The sequence below is a fragment of the Argopecten irradians genome, chromosome 8 (assembly GCF_041381155.1).
Source record: "Argopecten irradians isolate NY chromosome 8, Ai_NY, whole genome shotgun sequence".
Lineage (NCBI taxonomy): Eukaryota > Metazoa > Mollusca > Bivalvia > Pectinida > Pectinidae > Argopecten > Argopecten irradians.
This window is the reverse complement of record NC_091141.1, coordinates 12,855,445-12,878,166: the sequence shown is the minus strand read 5'-3', so window position 1 is coordinate 12,878,166 and position 22,722 is coordinate 12,855,445. Positions and strand designations below refer to the sequence as shown.

The 22,722-nt window shown below is 34.5% G+C and overlaps 1 protein-coding gene across 1 annotated transcript; it reads right to left on the bottom strand.

The window, feature by feature from the left end:
- Positions 1 to 57: 57 nt before the first annotated feature.
- On the bottom strand, positions 58 to 22,643 carry LOC138329407 (syndetin-like). Its single transcript, XM_069276374.1, has 26 exons — positions 22,512 to 22,643; positions 20,982 to 21,059; positions 20,474 to 20,578; positions 19,936 to 20,007; positions 17,485 to 17,609; positions 17,051 to 17,204; positions 16,767 to 16,849; positions 16,177 to 16,318; positions 15,756 to 15,896; positions 15,313 to 15,442; positions 14,777 to 14,948; positions 13,121 to 13,219; positions 12,375 to 12,465; positions 11,885 to 12,091; positions 11,266 to 11,366; positions 10,777 to 10,865; positions 10,400 to 10,491; positions 10,258 to 10,284; positions 9,742 to 9,864; positions 9,317 to 9,414; positions 8,901 to 8,997; positions 8,504 to 8,662; positions 4,817 to 4,938; positions 4,273 to 4,371; positions 4,031 to 4,121; positions 58 to 3,061 (listed from the first exon to the last, which is right to left on the bottom strand). The coding sequence occupies exons 1-26, from the start codon at positions 22,560 to 22,562 to the stop codon at positions 2,948 to 2,950; spliced, it is 2,862 nt and encodes a 953-aa protein (XP_069132475.1). The 5' UTR covers positions 22,563 to 22,643; the 3' UTR covers positions 58 to 2,947.
- Between the last annotated feature and the right edge of the window lie 79 nt (positions 22,644 to 22,722).

The following is a 22,722-nucleotide window of genomic DNA, read 5'->3' as shown; positions in this document are numbered from 1 at the left end:
ATGTCCACTGGATAGACTTAAACTTGTTTTAGAGTGGATTTAAAAACAAGGCAGGTAAATGTCTTGATATCTTGATTTATTTTTCAGCTCTAATAATTTTTGTAACATGATCCAACAAGTATAACATATTGATATTGCAACTTACAGACACATGACAGTCTATGATTCATTCTCCAATCTCATAGCTATTGCCCCTAAAGTATAACAAAAGAAAGGTAAGAATACTCTCCCCCATATAGTTACACAATAAACAGGGTGAGAAAACTTGACAATGCATATCTTCTCTATACTAACAAAATGGACAGGTACAAAAACGCGATGATGCATGTCTTCTCTATACTAACATAATGAACAGGTGCAAAAACGTGATGATGCACATCTTCTCTATACTGCAACTAACATATAACAGATAGGTGAAAAGACTTGCTAATGCTTTTCCAAAACAAAATAGATCAGTGAGCATAATGAAATATTTCTCTCCAGTTTAACATGGTCCCTCTCGCATATATTCTGTATTGCATATTGCAGAGTTATCTGCCCTTGCGCATATGTCTTGATTTTGACATCATGTGATTGCAAGTGTAACGTCATACTTTTCAGAGAAATGACGTGAATTTCGGTCGCAAAATAATGATATCACAATGGACACCTACCCGCAAGGGAGGTAACTTTTGTAATCTGCAAAGATGGAATTGTAATAATAGACAAGTGAGAATTCTCAATAATGCTTCCCTTAACACAACAGACAGATGGGTGAAAATATACTGAGTGGAGCCTACTGAGGCCACAACACAACAGACAAAGTTTTACCAACATTTGATTACATATTGGATGTGCTTCTGCTTATGAATTTTTAAATCAAAATAACATACCGGTACTCTTTTCTATGTAGATAATTACACTAAAATAAGTGGGTTCTTGTGTGTACATGTCCCTAACTGTAGTTTCAGCTCTGTAGTCATATACTTCTACCATAGTCAACAAGAGCCCCACTGGGCCTTAACAGTTATCCGACTATTGGTACACAACCGCTGTCTGATCCAAGATTTTGTCCACATACATGCGGCGTTGGATTATAAGCCACATTCCCGATTTCCAGCAGGGAGAAAAGTTGTAACTCAGAATCAGAGAAACACTTCAGATAAAAATACAAAAGAGCTGACAATGCTTTAACTTACAATTATGTCATTTGACTAGAAACTTTTAGTATTTATTTCCGATATATTTCACCAATGACCTTGAAAGTACATGTAGGCTAAAGTTATTCAAGTTAACAAACTTGGTGCCCCTTCATTGCAGCATGCTAAATGCATGGGTATATACATCTCTCAGTTATTGACAAGAAATAATTTTAAGATTTTAGTCTATTTGAGTCTTATGACCTTGAATGAAAGTCAAAGTCATAATTTTTTGTAGTTCTTTATCCCAGCATACTCCAAGACCAATATCAGATTTCTAGGCCTTTAAAGATTTAAGTCTATTTGAGCCCTGTGATTTTTAATAAAATTCATTTGAACAATATCTGTACCCTATATGTAGCTGGGTCTTTTAAGTTTACATATGACAGATGGAAGCAAATGGTGCAGGATGACTAAGGTCATCTTGAACCTTTGAGTCTGAAAAGTTACAACTCATGAATAAGTGTGATCCTTAGTGTTTTAAGCTTAATTGCAATAAAATGACCAAACAGCTAAGCATAACATGGAATTTATACTGATAGATAAGAAGCATAATTATCATACTTACAGATTAGCATATCTTAAATAGAACAAGTACTTAAAAATAAGATCTGTATACTCAGAAAGTATATCATATAAAGTGATGTAATATCATAACCCCAAGTTTATCCCAACTATTTCATACCAGGCAATATCTACATACCAGGTAACAAGATGAGCTTATCGATATATCTCACATTAAAATTTTCTCACAACAAGTAACATTTGTACCAATAACATGACAAACCCATATGCAATATACTAGTTAGCAATACATTGCTGGAGATTTCATTTGATTATATCACAGATTTCTTTACAATTATTTACTAATTATGTACAATTCTTTAATGAAACATGAACTGGACCGACGTGAAGATATTATAAATGTGGACTTACATGCAGTATAAAATACTTTGTTATGTAGTTAAACTCTAGACTAATTTCTGCATTTCAGAAACTATCTCTTAATGTATGAACTGAGAAGGAGCAAACAAAATTTTACCTTTATGTTTAATACCCCTTTATGTAAAGTCAAAATTCTATTTAGGAAAACTTCACCAGGAGAGCAAATACCTTGTGATTTTTGACTATCTATAAAACTAAACACTTCATGCTTTGCCCTGTTTCTTTTTCATCAGCTTAACTTCTAAACAAAGTTTAAAGTTGAATGAGAATTGTACTATTAATAATACATATACATAGTTTGCACAGTTAAGCATTCACAAACCAGTGATATGTATTGGTCAGTGAATTAACATTAAAAGAAATACATATACTGTATAGCCAATTATTTATGTAGGTCAAAACTTATCGTGAATTTAACAAGAACAAGAAAACAAAACAAAACAAAAATTAGTGGTTTAAAACTTCTGTGATATGACTTTAAGGGTATTTTATGATTTAACCATTTCTCAATATTTCGTAAATCAAACTTTTGCGATCATAACAATGTCCCGCGAAAATATAACCCCTACTGAAATAACTGGTTATATGGTATCCTCTGTTACAGTGCCACATTCTATTATTAAGAATATTGCTGTGAAAATAACAGAATCTCATAACTAATTTCAAATCAGGTCTGAGAGAAAGTACAGTATTATGATAATTTTGGAAACGTATGAATACATATGACATGATATAACAACCGATTCAGCACTTGCACTAGGAATGTTTTAAAGCATGCATGGCAAAATTTGTGGTATGAGTGACATGTTCGTTAAAGCGTGACGTTATCTGCGCTGACGGTCCATGTCTTCCACTGTAGCTATAAGTCTCTGGCGTGCCTTTTTGTTGATATGGTCCACTGAATTGATGAGTGACAATAACTGCTTGTTGGAGTACTCCTACAGACAAAGAAAAAATAGCATTGTTAAGGCCATTGGTGAAAATTTGAGGGGAAAAATTGTATTATAGTATTATATACAGTAATATGTTAACATAAAATCTTTGAAGCAAATATTTCATCATAAGCATATTTATTACATTCATACAAAGATAAGGCTACTTGAAACAAGAGATCCAAGAGGGATCTTGGCGCCCATCAAAGAATGATCTATGTCTGACAATGGAAAGAGTGGTCTTTTCTCCGTTTTTCACACTTTACTATCAAAATTCAAGATGGTGGCCAATCAGCCATATTGAAGACCAATATCTCCCAAAATGCAATATGCACAACAAAAGCCCAAGGAGAGCCTACATATGAAATTTGAGACAGATCCCTTTGGTACATTCTGAGAAAAAGCAGTAACACACATCAAATACAAAAATCAAAGATGACAGCCTTGCAGCCTTATTGTTTTCTAGATCAGTCTCAAAATCAGCATGACACTCCTAGGGCCCTTGGGAAACCTACATATGAAATTTGAGACAGATCCCTTAAGTACTTTCTGAGAAATAGCGGTAACAAACATCAACTGCCAAATCCAAGATGGCTGCCTGGCGGCCATATTGTTTTTCCATTCAGTCTCAAAATCAGCATGACACTCCTAGGGCCCTAGGGAAAACTACATATGAAATTTGAGACAGATCCCTTAAGTACTTTTTGAGAAATAGCGGTAACAAGCATTGTTTATGGACTGATGACAGACGAAAAGCAATTTGAATAACCCACCATCTAATGATGGTGGGTTAAAAAAGAAGATTTTGTGCAATGAGTTAGTTATAAGAATGTTCACTATAAACATAGTATCATGATGGATCTTCTCACACAGCGTGACATATCTTGGGTTCAGGTATTTATCACCTTTAACCCTGTATGACCTGTCTAACTTGTACTCCAGCATCCATGACCTTTGATCTTTCCTTTGACCTACCTTGTGCTCTAGAATCCAGGAGTCCATCTGACTTTCTGGTAGGTAGTAAGCCTTAATGTATGCTTCTACATACTCCCTCTCTGGGATTGGCCTGGAACATACACAATACAAAGTTCAAATAAATACTGCAGTCACACAACCCAAACCTGCTTTTCCAAACACAAACAAGAGACAAAAATTTATTACAATTATGTCAAAGGCTGAAAATCAATGGTTACATTTCACTGGTAAATAGTGCTTACCTTAGATCTACAATAGTCTCAAGTTTGGACAGAAACTGTTGGAAATCAAGCTGCATTAATGCTCTGCCTTCGTTACTGCACTTTTTAGCACCAGCATAACTGCAAATGGTAAGTAAATCTCCAACTTACAGGAGAAAAAGGCCAAAGTTACAGTACCACCAATTCAATCAAAAGTGAGTTGCTTAAAACATTGAGTAGGAGCTAGTGGAATACCGATGAAATATCTCCGATAAGTAGTGATTTAATTTTCAATAATTTGCTGTTCTATCTAATCACAAAATTATAATAGGCAGATTTTCAACCACTGATATGACTTCAAATGCACAGGGGGAACTCAGTAAGGGTAACTGCAGTTACCCTTACGTTACCCTAATCCAAGGCGACAGCGAGGAAATGGCCACAATATAGATTTAATATGATTAAAAAGACTAATTCAAACTTTTTATTTTCTTTAAAACAATTCTTCTAGTTAGTGCATATGTAACAACTTTTAATGCAGATTTCTTAATCAAGTAAGGTTAAAGAATTGTGCTACAGTCCTTACCCTTCTACAATTGTGCGGTTTGCGAGCCGTACACAGTGTTCCCATATAAGGTCATATACAACTTTAGGTATGGGTACTCTTCTGTTGACATCTACTAGTCTCACCGACAACTGCTCCAAACTCTGTCAAATACATAATCATAAATCTCTGTCAAATACATAAACACATATGTCACACATATAAACATAAAGCTCTGTCAAATACATAAACACATCTGTCACACATATAATCATAAAGCTCTGTCAAATACATAATCACAAAACTCAGTCAAATACATAAACACATCTGTCACACATATAATCATAAAGCTCTGTCAAATATATAATCATAAAACTCAGTCAAATACATAAACACATCTGTCAAACATACAAGAGATCCCAGAGGGATCTTGGCGCCCACCAAAGATTGATCTATGTCTGACAAATGAAAGAGGGATCTTTTCTCTGCTTTTCAAACTTACACTTCTTTTTTCTGCTTTTCAAACTTTAAACTATCAAAATCCAAGATGGTGGTCGCAAAATGCAATAGGCAGAACTAGGGTCCTAGAGGAACCTACATATGATATTTGAGAACAATCCCTTCAATACTTTCTGAGAAATAGCGGTAACAAACTTTAACTATCAAAATCCAAGATGGCTACCGGTCGGCCATTTTGTTGACCGATCAGTCCCAAAATGCAATATGCACAACTGGGGTCCTAGGGGAACCTACATATGAAATTTGAGAAAGATCCCTTCAGTGCTTTCTGAGAAATAGCGGTAACAAACTTTAACTATCAAAATCCAAGAAGGCTACCTGGCGGCCATCTTGTTGACTGATCAGTCCCAAAATGCAACATGCACAACTGGGGTCCTAGGGAAACCTACATATGAAATTTGAGAAAGATCCCTTCAGTGCTTTCTGAGAAATAGCGGTTACAAACTTTAACTATCAAAATCCAAGATGGCTACCTGGCGGCCATCTTGTTGACTGATCAGTCCCAAAATGCAATATGCACTACTAGGGTCCTAGGGGAACCTACATATGAAATTTGAGAACAATCCCTTCAACACTTTCTGAGAAATAGCCGTAACAAACTTTAACTATCAAAATCCAAGATGGCTGCTGGTCGGCCATCTTGTTGACCGATCAGTCCCAAAATGCAATATGCAGAACTAGGGTCCTAGAGGAACCTACATATGAAATTTGAGAACAATCCCTTCAATACTTTCTGAGAAATAGCGGTATAAACTTTAACTATCAAAATCCAAGATGGCCACCGGTCGGCCATCTTGTTGACCGATCAGTCCCAAAATGCAATATGCACAACTGGGGTCCTAGGGGAACCTACATATGAAATTTGAGAAAGATCCCTTCAGTACTTTCTGAGAAATAGCGGTAACAAACTTTAACTATCAAAATCCAAGATGGCTGCCGGTCGGCCATCTTGTTGACCGATCAGTCCCAAAATGCAATATGCACAACTGGGGTCCTAGGGGAACCTACATATGAAATTTGAGAAAGATCCCTTCAGTGCTTTCTGAGAAATAGCGGTAACAAACTTTACTGCCGTTCTATCATAAGATTGCACGATTGTGTTACAGTACTAGTGTATCGACTCACTGTAGTAGATAACATCGCTACATGGTACAGGTGAAGTGTCTATGTAACACGCATTGTGATTGGCTGAAGTGTGTAATAAATAAACGTTACACAATGCAACCTATTTGTGCAATCGGGACGTTGTAAGTACGTCGAAACAATTACAAATGTTCATAGATAAACATCTGAAAAATTAATATTTGTAAAATAGAAGTATTACGCTGTAAAAATAAATAACGCTAATATATAGAATTCGCGCTGTAATATACATGACTGTTGGGTGGTTTTTTCCGTAGTACACCTAGCACATGTGACGAACTTGACTGACAGAGTTTCCTGAAATAGCTGTTGTAAATATATAAATAAGATGATTGAAAAAAAAAAATCAAACATGGAAAGAGATAACACACAATCAGGTTATACTAGCTGTAGAAGAATACATAATACTGATTTAAACATGATAATACTGGTACCGTTAATGAATAAATATGAAGGTCAAGAAGAAAGTATCTGCTAAAACAACTGTTCAGTTTCATAATTATGGTAAGGTATATTTAAAATGTCAATTTAACTCTGAATTTGAACTTTATACTGAATAAAAAAGTGTGGAAGTACTAAAAATCGTCGATCGCCAAGCTGCCAACGCGTGCATATTATACATGTAAGTTACCGGTAAGATACATGTGTGTTTGCACATGTGTAACGTTACGTTACTATTTTAATCTCTCGCTAAAATTGCGCCAAAATTAGAAGCGGTCCTCAACCGATCATATGTCGACATGTCAAAGCCACGAACCGATCTAAAAGTACGCGAAAGGGTAGTGAAAATATACAATGATGGCATGGGGTGTCCTATGGAAATATATCTAAAGCGGCCGACGTTTGTAAATCCACCTGTCGGAAACATCGCAAAGTTGTGCGAGGAACAACATGGTTCTCTGCTTCCACGTGTTCGGTCTATCATGACACCAACAAAGGTCAGTGAAGAAGTTGTTAAATTCGTCGAATATCGGAAGAAAATGAGACCAAGCATGGCAGGCTAAAAAAACATGTAGCGATGTAATCTACTACAGTGAGTCGATACACTAGTACTGTAACACAATCGTGCAATCTTATGATAGAACGGCAGTAACTATCAAAATCCAAGATGGCTACCTGGCGGCCATCTTGTTGACCGATCAGTCCTAAAATGCAATATGCACTACTAGGGACCTAGGGGAACCTACATATGAAATTTGAGAAAGATCCCTTCAGTACTTTCTGAGAATTAGCCGTAACAAACTTTAACTATCAAAATCCAAGATGGCGGCTGGTCGGCCATCTTGTTGACCGATCAGTCCCAAAATGCAATATGCACAACTAGGGTCCTAGGGGAACCTACATATGAAATTTGAGAAAGATCCCTTCAGTACTTTCTGAGAAATAGCGGTAACAAACTTTAACTATCAAAATCCAAGATGGCTGCCTGGCGGCCATCTTGTTGACCGATCAGTCCCAAAATACAATATGCACAACTAGGGTCCTAGGGGAACCTACATATGAAATTTGAGAAAGATCCCTTCAGTACTTTTAGAGAAATAGCGGTAACAAGAATTGTTAACGGACGGACGGACGGACGGAAGGACGGACGGACCACGGACGAAAGGCGATTTGAATAGCCCACCATCTGATGATGGTGGGCTAATAAACATAAAACTCTGTCAAATACATAAACATATCTGTCAAGTATGCAATACAGTTGTATACTTACATGATTGTATAGGCTTTTAGCTGACAACTATTTTGAATTCTGACACTAAACTAGACAATGAAGAACTCATAGACACAGGCAATACCTTGAAAAGGATATCCTTTAATGCATCACATGATTTGAACAACTCTAGATATGACTACTGTAAATAATTCCATCAAATTCATGGGGAAAAACAAAAGGAGAAGTGTCAAGAATAGTTACATAGAACCATATGGATCTTAATCACGAAATCATATCATCACGAAAAGTATGAAATTGTGAATTAAGTCATGATGGAAATAAGACGGTTAACAGAATTTTGAGCACAATACTAATAGCTGCTGACAGTTATTTTGCATATGTTGATGAGTTACCTTGAGCATGACGTCGACATAGGAGTTGTGTTGTGACATGATGTCTTTTACGTCCCATTTGACGCCCGACATGTGATGTAGAATGTTGTCATAGTCCACTGCCTGTACTGACACGGTCCAATACACCGGCTTTCGTAACTCGGCTGCCATCTTCACTGTCTGTAGTTAAAACACCAGGTAGTATCAAAAGGACTCAGATTTATGGCTTGAAGTTGAAAATTACTAAAAAATATCAATGAAAGTATTAAATTTAAATGTTTTACCATAAAGGACATTAATTGTGAAATAAGTTGATATGGAATAAAACAAATCAGGTTTGAACTCTGCTTGCCAGGTGACATGACTTAACCACTACATCACCCGATCAATTTGATGTTGAACTTTGACAGTTTTGTACCTGTGAGAAGAACTGTTGCAGGAAGACCTTTTTGTTGGCAGGAATCATTGCTTCTAGATGTGGATACATCAGCTCCATCTGACTGGCCAGGAAAACTCTGAAACAAACACAATCTCATCCAGGATAAAATATAATGTAACTACCAGTTATTATATTCGACCTAATAAGCGCCCATGTCTCTATAAGCCCTCCTTCCACTTTTGAGGCCTCAATTTCAATTGCCCAGACATAAATAATCTGTATAGGTTTGCAATAATTTTGTCTTATTAAGCACCTACCCATTTTTTTTAAACATCCTGGCTTTTTATTGGGTTGAATACGGTATAAAATTTGTGATATTAAAAAGAAGAAGATGATTTAACAGTCTACAGCAGTAGCCCCTTGTTACACTCTATAATCCTACAGAGTTGACTTACAGAGACTCAGCAGCTACCACTCGCTCAGCCAGACCAAATAGACGTCCGCCTCCACTGAGGTCCACGATGGGGGAGAGATGTGGCTGTGGAAACTTATCCTGTCAACAAAGAAATTTAATATTCAACAGGAAAGCTAACAGTATCTTAAGAGATACTGAGATTAATGGAATTATATTTAACCCTATACAAAGACTACTGATAATTTCTTTAATGTCCTATGGTGTTTTGGCCCTAAATACCTTAGTTGTCCATGGGCTGTACAACTCAAACAAACAAATCCTATGATGTGACAGTAAAGGCAAACATATCCAAGTCAGAATTAGCAAGTCGCATCCTATAGTTTTTGCACTTTAAAAAAAAAATTGTTAGTACATAGCCACTTATTAAGACCCTCTTTTATATTTCAAACTATATCAAAGTCTTACTCTGCCGTTTTCAGGGTCCGTTGGTGGAGCCCCAGGGACAGGGGTCTCTGCTATTAGGTTGTTTCTAATTCTCTGTAATGTCATGTGTAATCTATTGTTCAAGGAACGCTCATTCATCACCAACTGAAACAAAGTTAGATCTCGGTCATTACTGGTAAGTGGATCCTATCCGGATAGCTTACACACATTTAAACTAAACAGTTTCAAAAACATTCCTTAACTTAAAATTCCCCAAAGGAAATAATTATAAAAGTTAAGAAAACAAGATTAAGGCCCTGATACAGATAGCTTACAAATGTTGACTAGATATGCATTCCAATTTTCCTTTTTCATGTTTTCTCTATAATTGTAATAAATATAATTACTATAGTAAAAATTCAGGCATATTTATGTAATATCAATTTATTCAGCTATTAGTAGTAATATTATATTAAATAGGAATAATTACATTCAACAACATCAACATCACTTCACAGCATTTCACAGCTTTTGATCAAAATAAAAATGTAGACTTACCGAATCTGCCCCAAAGAATATGTGGACCTGAAAAATGCGTAATAAAACAATCAAAATGTTTACTCATTATTGCTATTTAATGTCAATATGTATTAAAATTTCTTTGGTTTGGTACAATTTGTTTCTCTATTCATATACTTACTGTGTACAGGTAATATTCAAAAAGCTGTGACATACAGTTGATCACGTCAAATGCTATCGGCTTCAGAACGGTCATCATCTGCATATATTTACCTGTGTAATTTAAAAAATTGTTTCAGTTTATATTTACATGTTAATCAATATAAACCTCAATTTATCCTCAAGCACATTTTCGCTGTGAGAAAAGACAGTATAAAGCAGGAACAAATAGATACGCCTTCCTTAGCTATCCATTCTTTACTTATGATTGATATGACCTGTAACAGGTTTGATGTACAGCTAGGAGACAAGAGAGTTCAAAATAATTTTTTTAAACATCATAAAAATACGATTCAGGGACAGCAACACATCATACAACAAATGGACTGTACAGCTTACCTATCACTCTTAATACATTGAGGGTTGTATTGGTCACGATCGGAATGTGTCTTTGATTTTTGTTTCTTGATATTCTTCTTTTATATTGTCTGGAAAAAACATTAATTTACATCAAGGCTTTTATTAAATGTTTTTTATCCCTATGGAAACATCAGGGGATGGTAACTGCTTAGCCGGTACTGAGCATAGGCTGAGAAGGTAATGGGAAATATAGTAGTATAGTAAAGAAATTTGTCATTGATCAAATACTGTAACAGTTAAACCTCTTTAATAGGAACTGCAGGGGACCAGGTCAATAGTTAGAAGAATACGAGTCATCTGACACTGGTCACTGATGGCCAGAAATCTGCTTCACTATTCTGAACTTTATTTTGTATTCTGTAGTTAGCATCAATTATCTTACATTATTTTGAGGGTCAATGTATTTCCAGTCCCCTGCATTTAATTTACATCAAAAAAATCTTTACTTTATGGAAAGGAGAGACGTACCTATTAGACTGGGCTTCTCCCGTAAGTTCGTCAATATAATCTTGTTTAAGTTCGTCTGGCTCATCTGAATCAGTGTCACTGCCTCCCCTATCTTCATCATCCTACAAGAGCAACAACAATAATTTGATTGCAGAAGTATGTTTACCAGAAGTAAAACCAGAACCAATCTTTTCTGGCTTTTCTGGCAACTGTCCTTTTCTATGAAACATCAGAGCTTAACCCGATTTGCATTATTCTATGAAGAGAAGTCTTCTCAGAAGATCTTCCAGGTTATAAATGGAAATCTTCCAGAAAAAGATAAGCTACAAATTGAGTAACCAGAGGTTATATTCTAGAAGTAGAAGAGGTCAAAACTCTAAAGCTGGCCTATGTTTTCAGCAACACATCATTATCTGTTTAGAAGTGTAAAGAGCTACAATATTGCAGCTACCTGAACTCAGAATTTGTTAATTTTAAAATTTTGGCAAATAAGGATGGACAAATGACATTGGTTGCGGACTGACAACCCAGGTTGACAAACGCTACATGTTCTACTGATAAGTAGAGTAGAAATGTGTTTAAGAATCTTTAGATAGTATAATGCATTCTCATGACAGGACAAATTGAACATTATATTTACCCAACTTCCTGAGAAAACATCTTCATTTTCTTCCTCATCAGGCTGAACATCAAATGGACTACCTTCCTCCTTGTACTGGTCAAAGTAGCGCTCCCCTCCTCGATGGTGCCCATTAGGCAATGACTGGTCCCCTTCTGCTTCCTGTTGGGAATTCACCAGGGAGTTTGTGGTGGGAGAGCGTGTCCAGCTCTTCATAAATCTGAATTCCTAGTGTCAAAATAATATCTCTGATAAATTGGTATCATAAAATATAAATGGCTCCATTTACAAGATCTACATTTTTACATCAACATTTTTGACATCAGAAAGAGAAACTTTTAATTAAATTTTTTAATTTTGATACTAAATATTACATTGTACAATGTATATTCAAATATATTTCAAAATTAGTCAAAAATAAATTCCTCCATTTATGACTGAGACTGTGCAGGGCTTGGCGATCTGGACAGACTTTGAGAACAATTTTAGTTGAACAACTTGAATATCTTACCAGCAACTGTAAGAGAGTAAAGTTTGATTTTAATGGGCAGATCTCCCATCCCTCATTCTCCAAGAACATCCCTAATTCATCCATACGGTACCTACAACACAAAATTGATGTTGTAATGGTGATATGCCAAATTTTGATGATGAAGAGAGAAGAAAACATACCTACTTATTGATTACTTATACTTAGAAACTGCCTCACAAAAACGAGATACATTGGTATTATAATTCTGATTATTAGAAGTGAAGGGCCAGTGATGGAATGTTGAGCACTAAACACCCTGCCATCTTGAATTAGAGATGGAAGGCTAGCTGCAGAACACTTGGCAGATCCATCAATTAGTTGCAATAGTTCATAGATGAAAGGTGAGTGGTAAAACATCATTTAATCACTTTATCCCACAGATGGAGGACAAGGAAAGACTTATACAAGCAAAGCAAAATATTGTGAGGCAGAGGCTTTTGTGATACAGTACTTTATAATTAATTACTGTGGGATAGCGGTTACACATCAGAAATCTTACCAATTTTATCACCATATATACTCCAGAGGTGGAAGTACTGTGGGATAGCGGTTAAATATCAGAAATCTTACCAATTTTATCACCATACTCCAGAGGTGGAAGTACTGTGGGATAGCGGTTAAACATCAGAAATCTTACCAATGTTATCACCATACTCCATAGGTGAAGAGCAAGAGGAAGACAACAGCTACCTTGTACAAGATAAAGAAGTATTAAGTCTATATACCTGTGGTGGTTTTTGAAGTAGTTCAGACTCTGTTGTTTCAGGGAATCCTGTAGACCCTCAGATTTGCTGCCACAAAACTCCTCCCCAATCTCAATCAACCTGTCGGGATAAACAACAAGATGTTTGCAACTTAAAATAGCCTAGGATAGTTCATCCCTAATAACAATGGCTTTTGTGTTCCATTTTTTTTTTTAAGTGTTGATCAGGTCAACAATTTGTACAAAAATTTAATCCCCACTCCATAGTCATTCTACCATATATTAGTTACAGTCAAACCTCGATGATTCGAACTTCGATGAATCAAATTTCTCGCTATATCAAACTTTTTGTCTGGTCCCGAATTTCTTCACTATATAACATTACTAACTAACCCATGTATGAATCGAAGTTTTATGAATCGAAGTTCTCGATGTATCGAACTTTTTTCATGGACCATTTGTAATAGAATCATAGGTAACTGAATAAAAATTTACCTGTACAGATCAGGTGTTCGCCGATACCCCGCGGCATGCTGTCACACATAGCTGTCTCGCGACGGCCCTTCGCCGGATAATAGGGATTATGACAGCTTGTGTTGCTAGCTTGATATCATCAAGATAATTAATATCACTAATCAGACCGATACCCGGTGCTTTGTTTTTACAAGCTGCGTTATTAAATCATTAGTACGGCAAAGATACAGTTAGTCGTTTTTGATGTTCGCCGCCGCCATTGGTAGCGGTTTGTAGAATTTTACAGAATGGTAAACAGCGAGCCACATTATTAGTAACTCATACTCAAAACTGTTACATTGCACAACTTTGGCATAAATACTGGAGCAAATCGATCATTCTAAATCGAAGTATTTTGTATGTGGTGTAGCGCTTTCGGTTCCTCCTTTTTAGTTTCGTTTTTAACTTGTTTTTGTTTTTATATTCATTCCGTAATATCAACCATCGCTTAAATAGTCACCAAACGAACACTTGTACATGGGTTAGGCCTAGTACACGTAAGTCTTGTTTATAATATACGTATGTATTGCTAACGATAGCAATACATGTGATTAATTGCATACTTCGTTTTTATTTTGTTTTGCTTGTGGTAAATACAATGATTATAAAGTTTACGGAACGGAGACGACATGTACACAACTACCACAGTTGGTCATGGTAAAAAAAAACATCGGTCTAATTTCAACCACGAATAATTCGAAGTCTCGATGTTTCGAAGTTTTTCTGACGGTCCCTTGAACTTCGATACATCGAGGTTTGACTGTATATCCATTGCTCAGTTTCAGAGAAAGTCGTTCATATCAATTGAGCCCTTTTTGGCCCCCAACCCTTAAACTAAATACGTCAACCCAACCATTTGTACAATTCTGATTCATTAACACATAGAAACATTGCTAATCAATTCAATAAAATTCCTATCAGCAATTATATGAAGAAGAAATTGATTTTGTAAATTGTTGACAGGAAGTCAGCGGACGGACAGATGGACAGACGCTACATATTAGACACCATGGTAAGTGATAAGCTCACCTCTGTCCTTCCTACCAGATAAGCTAATAATACCCAAAACATTGAAGATTGTAATTTGTATGTCTAACACTTCAGTATACTTCTAAGAAACTTTTATCTCAGTTATATTTCATACTGATCTAACCAGGTGTTTTACCTGTTGACGAGGTCCAGTACCCGTATGAAATCCTCTAGTTTAAAACTGGCCATGTCTGTTCCTAGGATATAAATTTTAACTTTCTGTTGGACGTCGTGCCATATCCGAGTAAGTCCATGGTCAAGTTTTTGTCGTATGTATTTCATCTTCAATGTTACGTCCACGTCCACTCCTGAGAAACAAGAAAAGGATTGATTTCGGGTTTATATGTCATAAATTGGTTTTATATGACAGATTTTATATATATTTGTATTTTCTATTCTTAAGCAAGTATCAATTGTGAAGATATCAATTTTTTCACGATTCACTGATGTTATTCTTACCAACAAACAATGTAAGAATCAATATCCATTCACAAGGGGCAGATAACTCTAGAATGACAGAAGAGAGCCATGGATTTGCAGTGTATGTCAAATCATTGAACACATTATCAAGTATTCCTGTGTTACTACGAAAAATGAATCATTGTACTTAATGCATTAAATAACAACAGGCAACTGACTTTGCCAGTTTGGATAAATGCTTTCCTGACATACCTGACTCTCGAATGAATTCTTCATCATGGGACTCGTGCCACAAAATTGTTTTGTGGTAGCTCTTCATTACTTCCCATAATGCCTTGCACAGATCTACCAGGCACGGCTTGAAACTTTCTTGTGTTATATTCTGCAATAGATACAAACTGCCATGTAACCTGATTAGGACAATCTTTGTTTTTGGAAATGAGAAATAAATATGCAAATTTTTCACATTTATGTAGATCAAATATCACTTAAAAACATCCTAAGTAGTTAAAGGACACAACAGTTATCAAGGTATATCAATCAATGGCTATTCGTTTTGAGGTAGTCATATATTGGGGGGTATTATTTTATCATTTATCCATTCGCCCCTGAAACACATTTATATTCTTCTAGTTCAAAGACTGGAATAGTCCATTTTGGAACTTCAGGGGTGAATGAGTTTAAGAATTGCATACCTTACAAAGCTCTACGTAGGATCGTTTCTGGAAATTGGAGTCGCCTGTTCCAGAGTACAGCTCCACATAGCCCAGTACAATCTGGAAGGCTGTACTATGTATAGCACTGGTGAAGTGCATGTGTAGCTGGTCCATGGCAGTCTATGGTAACAAAAATGTCTTAAGGTCAAACATTTCATCACTAGGTCATTCAGATTTGACTTTCATCTTTCTAAAAGTCCAATAAGAGAGTTTATCTGTAACATATAACTGATATCAAAATTTAATAAAATTGTGGATAATCTATTTATGTTCCCGAGTTTAAAGTCAATTTAAAAATGGCATATACATGTAACTCTTTGAATACCACTCCCACACATGTGCCTGAATTTTGTCAAGGATTCTATGATCAATATTAAGTACATATCTATATCATCCTTACTTGAGTTTTGTCAAGGAGTCTATAAGCTATCTGCACTTTTTCATAGTGGACCACATCAAAGTGACTACAGGTTTTGGACAGAGCAACATCCAGTTGTTCCTCAATCATCTCTAGAGTGTCCTGAAGTTTGGAACTTAGCTCACTGTAAAAGCAAAAATATCAGACGGTACAGTATGTGGTGTATGTTGTTTTTAAAAGTATCTTTACAGATGAAATGTATGTGTGGAGCTTAATACAACTTGTTGATGTCTATGCATTACTCAGATAACAAAAGAGTTGGTAATGAAGGGTTTAAGCAAGAGTTACCTGGTAGTAATTTTTGCAGGGATGATATTTTTGCGATTCATTGCCACACTTGCAAAATTTGAATCTGTAAAATTTTTCTAGTTTTAGGTGTAGGTGAAAATTGTGAAAATTTTTACCTGCAAAATAACTAACTATACAGTATGTGATGTTGCTTTTAAATGTGTTTTTACAAAGGGAATGTATATATGGAGCTTGTTGATGTCTATGTACTACCTGTACTCAAATCACAAAATGTTCATTTAAAGTTGGTAATGGAAGAACTTAATGTTGCCAGAAAACCTTACCTTATACATGTAAAGTGTTTAAATGTACTGGCAGCTTTCTGACATTCCAGACATAGTTGTATAGCACTGCAGTAATCTTCCTCCTGGAACAGCATAGATTTATATTCATGTTAATTAACAATCAAGTTGAAATAAAAAATATGTTTAATTTTTGTTATTCTCAGAACTGCTGTTCTAAATAAATTTGAGAAGAATTAAATCAATCCTTTCCTAGATAATACGATTTAAAGAAGATTTCCTTCAGACAGATTATTTATTGCCAATAAATATTAAATAAAACTAACCTCCATCATTTCCCTCAATCTCAGATCTGTCCGTTGCAGTGTCTTTATTGTCCTCAGTGACTTTAGTAAGCCAATCAGCTGCTGCCGTTTTCTGTAGTTAGCCAACATCTTTAGACTGGCTGTGGTAAAACTCTTCCTTGCACCTGACAATTGTCTGAAAGTAAAGATAACTTGAACTGCTGAAGAAAAATCTAGCAAACAAACTATAATTCTAAGAGTCTGCATCAATCTTTCCAGAATGTTGTAAATACCAAAATCTAACTACATAATACAATGTAATAATGTATAATGGTTAGATACCATGCATACATGTACTTTGTGATGATTTGATATCAATCGTTTGTTTTTTTATTCATTATTCACACAATAATTTCTGTAATATCTTTTATTTCTGACTTAATGTCTATATACATGTTATAATGCCCATCACACACCTGCGTCCATTAGCACAGATGATACTGGCAAGCTGTAGGGTTTTCTGTAGCTCCATTACTCTCTGTAGTTCTGTAGCGTAGGCGGGATGGTTCTGTAAGACTAGGTCCGACACTTTCTTAGAAACCTGGAAATATGATGATCATATATGTATGATTTCTAATACATTACACTACTACTAAAATATCGCTTAATTTGTCATAACAGACTTTGAATAAGAACATACTGCTTATAATACTTAGAAATAATGAAAACATAAAAGGTATATACATTGAAAACAAAGAAATTCTCCTTTCACAGTTTGCTGATGACACATCTGTAATTTTAGATGGCTCTGAAAAATCTTTAGATCAAACGCTAAAATCTCTAAACTTTTTTGCGGGTATATCAGGATTAAAAATGAATTACTCCAAGACCCAGGTAGTATGGATTGGCAGTATGAAATATAGTAATAACAATTTCAATAATAATTTTAATTTAAAATGGGGGTCAACACGCTTCAACCTATTAGGCATTGAATACGATGTAGATTTGAGTCAAATAATTAAGTTAAATTTTGACAAGAAACTTGTAAAACTCAAATCATTGATTTCAGCCTGGAAAAAAAGAATCCTTACACCAATAGGTAAAATAGTTGTTATTAAATCTTTACTTATATCACAGTTTAACCATTTATTTATCTCACTTCCCAATCCAGACGATCGATATATAAATGTAATCAACAATATTTGTTACGACTTTTTGTGGAATAGTAAACCTGATCAAGTGAAAAGGGACATAATCATCAAAAGTTATGAAGAAGGGGGTCTAAAAATGATACATCTGAAGTCATTTATAACGGCTCTTAAAGCAACTTGGATACGAAGAATCTATACTAAGGCTGGAAATTGGGACATCATTTTAGAAACTTTATAAGACAAACAAAAATTGGCAAATACAGGAATTGAACATTTAAAACAAAAAACTAATAATTGTACTAATAGGTTTTGGCGAGATGTTTTAAACGCCTGGTGTAAAACTCTGAATTTAAGTGAAATATATAAAACAAACATTCTTGAAAACCCAATATGGTTTAATAATTACATCAAAATAGATAGAAAAGTAATTTTTAATAATGCATGGTATAAAAAGGGAGTTCTTTTTATTTATAACATTACAAAACCAGATAAATCATTTCTCAGTTTTGAAGAATTCTGTGATAAATATAGTATTCGGACTAACTTTTTAAAATACCAAAGCTTGAAAAATGCCATTCAACATTTTGTTAGAAACAATAATCAAAATTACAACACAGAAAAGAATGTAATATTACCCAATATACCTATAAATCTCAAAGTCATTCTAAATTCTAAAAAAGGAGCTCAATACATATACAATATTTTAATTCAAAACCAAGTTAAACCTACAGCTCAAAATAAATGGAATCAAACTTTTAATATAAATGAAGAAGATTGGAAAAATATTTATAAACACCCTTTTAACACATGTACAAGTTCAAAACTTCAGTGGCTACAATATAGAATAAATCATAGAATCCTGACTACTAAGACATTTTTACTAAGAATAGGTAAAGCGGATAATAACATATGTATATTTTGTAAAACTTCTCCCGAAACCATAACACACATACTATGGGACTGTGATAAAACATCAAATCTGATAGAACAACTGGGAATAGCAATTATTACAAAAAATCTAGGACTTAGATTCAGTAAACAAGAATTTATATTTGGCAAGAAAGTTAACAATAAACATTCACATTTCAATTTAGACAACTTAATCTTACTTTTAACCAAACAATATATTTATAACTGTAAATGTCTTGAAGCAGATCTTTGCCTAATTGGTTTAAAAAACCACATCAAATTTGAACTGAAAGCTCATAAAATTTTAATAACCAATAGTAACTTAAAAAATAAACAACAGGTCTTAACAGAAATACAACTTTGGCTCCAATTTTAAATTTTAAAACATTAAAAACATATACAAAAACCATTAAAAACTTGTAAAATAAATATTTGACCTAGGTTCGACAGAAGTACCTTGTATGTATGTATGTGTGTCCTGCATCTCTCTGATACTTAACAATGTATATTACCTTAAAAATATCAATGTTTGTGAACTTATCCTCTATAAATTATCAGTGAGTTTGTTAGTGTAAATGTGTTGTCCATTGATTGATGTATATTATGAGTATACATGACTACTTTTGTATTAAATTAATTAACTCCAACATACATCTTTCATATATGTTGTATTGTATTTGTATGTACAAAACTTTTGAAAATGAATAAAAAATAAATTAAAAAAAAAAAGAAAAAAAAAAAAGAACATACTGCTAGAAGGAATTAACTCTATTGTCATCAGAATAATGTTTTATCAATCTTGTATGAATACAATTCTTTCATACAATAGTAATGTTGGGAAATATCACCAGTGGTCGAAGTACTCACCACTTGGAGCTGTTTTCTTAGCTTTTGTCTGTCCCGATCAATCTGGTCCAGGTCAGGGGTCTCCGGCACTTTCTATTGATACGGACATGTAACATAAATCATTTTAATCTACTTTGAAATAAAGATTTGACTTCTTGCAAGTCCTACAAATGTATTATGTATTGATTACAAAAAAGATTAATGTGATTCTTTCTTGCATTTATTGAGCATTCAAAAGAAGAATCCCTTTAAATGTGAATTCGATACAAGCCAGAGATAATGAGCATTCAAAAGAAGAAACCCTTTAAATGTGAATTCGATACAAGCCAGAGATAATCATGAAATATGACTCCATATGTATTCTTTATCTTTCTATGAATAATTGGTATTAACCATGTTAACTTCTAAGACCATGGGAAAAAGGGAAGTAATAATTAAAATAAACGATATTTAATTTGCTGTTTGGCATCTTTCATAAATAATTGATTTTAATACTTTTACTGTCTGCCAATTCCAGTTATTTCAATCATTATCTGAGATGTATCCGTTATATAATGACCTGAAGTTCATAGTCACTGGTGTCAACATCACCATTGCTGTAGTAAACTTCCTCTATGTTCTCCAGGACCTCCTGTTCCTCGTGGGGGTTTGCCACATGACTGTGCTGTAAAACAATAAAAGTATTGTAAGGGCCAATTATTTTCAAATCAACTATGTTGTAAAGCAATGAATATAAATATTCCATTATCACACAAGTTGAAGTAGACTAAGGTGTTGATTAAAATGAAAATTATAGCTGCTTTCAAATTTCTTTTATTTGATCTGCATACAATACAGTGACATTTTCCTTAGCATACATCTATTTATACTACCACTTGCTTATTGAGATCAATTTTAACACATTTTTATCAGTGGATAAATATACATAAAATAGCTGATTAAGATTTTTTCTTCCAGTCTTGGGTGGTTTTTATAGAAGTTTGACTGCACATACGCTATTGAAAAAAAGATCGAACCTAAAAACATTGGACATACAGACAATGACCAAGGACACCAGATCTTGTTACCTTGTATTTAGTTACGGCTGGTTCTCCAGTAAATAAGTCATGATTTATATCCTCTTCAACAGGAGACTGTACAGATTCCTTTGGAAGAGAAATGTTTAATCATGATCAATAATATAATATAAGTAATGTGATTAAATATGCCACAATTTATTTGATTGCATAAATTGTTTTTATTTTGAACAAACAGTACAAGTTGATGCATGTGTTTTGCATTAATCTCATGGAGCTGTATTATAATGAATTGAATGGAACTGAATATAACTGTATTATCAGGTAGGCAGCATCATGTAATCATATACCTATATTTTTTCCATTATGCACTGTCTTTATCAATAAAATCATCTTCAAAACTCCAGGGGTAACTAACACTGACATAATATCCACCCCTGGACTACATCATAGTAAAACTGAAGGCACCGAAAGACACAGGTAATTTGATTCTTTGGTATATTGTACAAACTTAAGTGTACATACATAATTTATTAAAACTGATATGCAAAGGTATTCGAGACAGAAAATTATGAACGCCTAATTATAAATACAAGCACTCGTTCTGATCTGTAAACAACTCTTTTAATTCATATACCGTAAATTGGGATAATTATTGACGTTTTTTATCAGAATGGGGTAGTTAAATTTTGGGGTATACATGTTTAAACTTGGCATTTTCAGGTGCCTATTTGGAACGGATTTCCCCCTGATCTTACAACTTCAAAATATCTTATCTGCTTCGAATCATGTCTTTCATCTCTTCAGATTAATTTTTCTACTCTGATATTTCCTTAGAAGTCTAAGTAACTAGTCTTCTAACTAGTAAGAGCGCAGCTCTCTGCGCAGCCGAAGGCCGCGTAGAGCGAAGCTCTACTAACCATAACATGTGTGTAAGCATAAAGATCCAATACATTCCAGTACCCCTTTGGACTTTGATATTGTGTCCCGCGGGAAAAGTCTCGCGCCTCCATGCAGGCAGCCATGTTTTAATTCTCGTTATCAGCACGACGAGATTTGAAATTTCTGTACTAGACTAAATGTGTTATCAGCATACGTTTTAAAATTACTGTAAGTAGCTTTAATTTACACATATACAAGAACAACGCAATAAATGTACTGTTCCAATATAAACTGTGTATGTTCCCAAGCGCACGGCACCGTCAGCAGTGACGTCACCTGACGCAAAAGATGACGGCACATATTCGCGCGTATTTTTGATAGCATCTGATAAAAACAAGATTGAAGTAGATTCTATATTGAACTATTCCATTTGAATTATTATGAATTCTTTCTAAATATCGATAGTATGTGCATGTCAGTGAAAGATTTTATTGTTAATTTCGTAGAAAAATATAGACAATTTAAAGTTATGATGTTATAATCTTTTACATGTAGCTGCGCTCTTCTGAGGCTTTGCCTTAAATTCATATTACTGAAAGAGTAAAAAGCCCTGCCCACTTTTTCCTGTTCCGTGCAAACATTTATAAGCAATGTCATATCATTAACACACAAAATCATTTTTATGATTAGAATGTATACCTGTTTTCTTAGCAAGTTCTGGAATTTCCTTTTAATGTCCATGACAGCCATCAAACAAAAATAATAAGAAATTTAATTAGTGACAGCTCGACACTTCATCCATTGGAAGCCATCTTGGAAAACTATTCAACGGAACACCTCGATGATTATTCATCAAAAGTACAGAACAAATCAATTTGTTCCGAACACACAAGGGGGGATAACTCTAAAC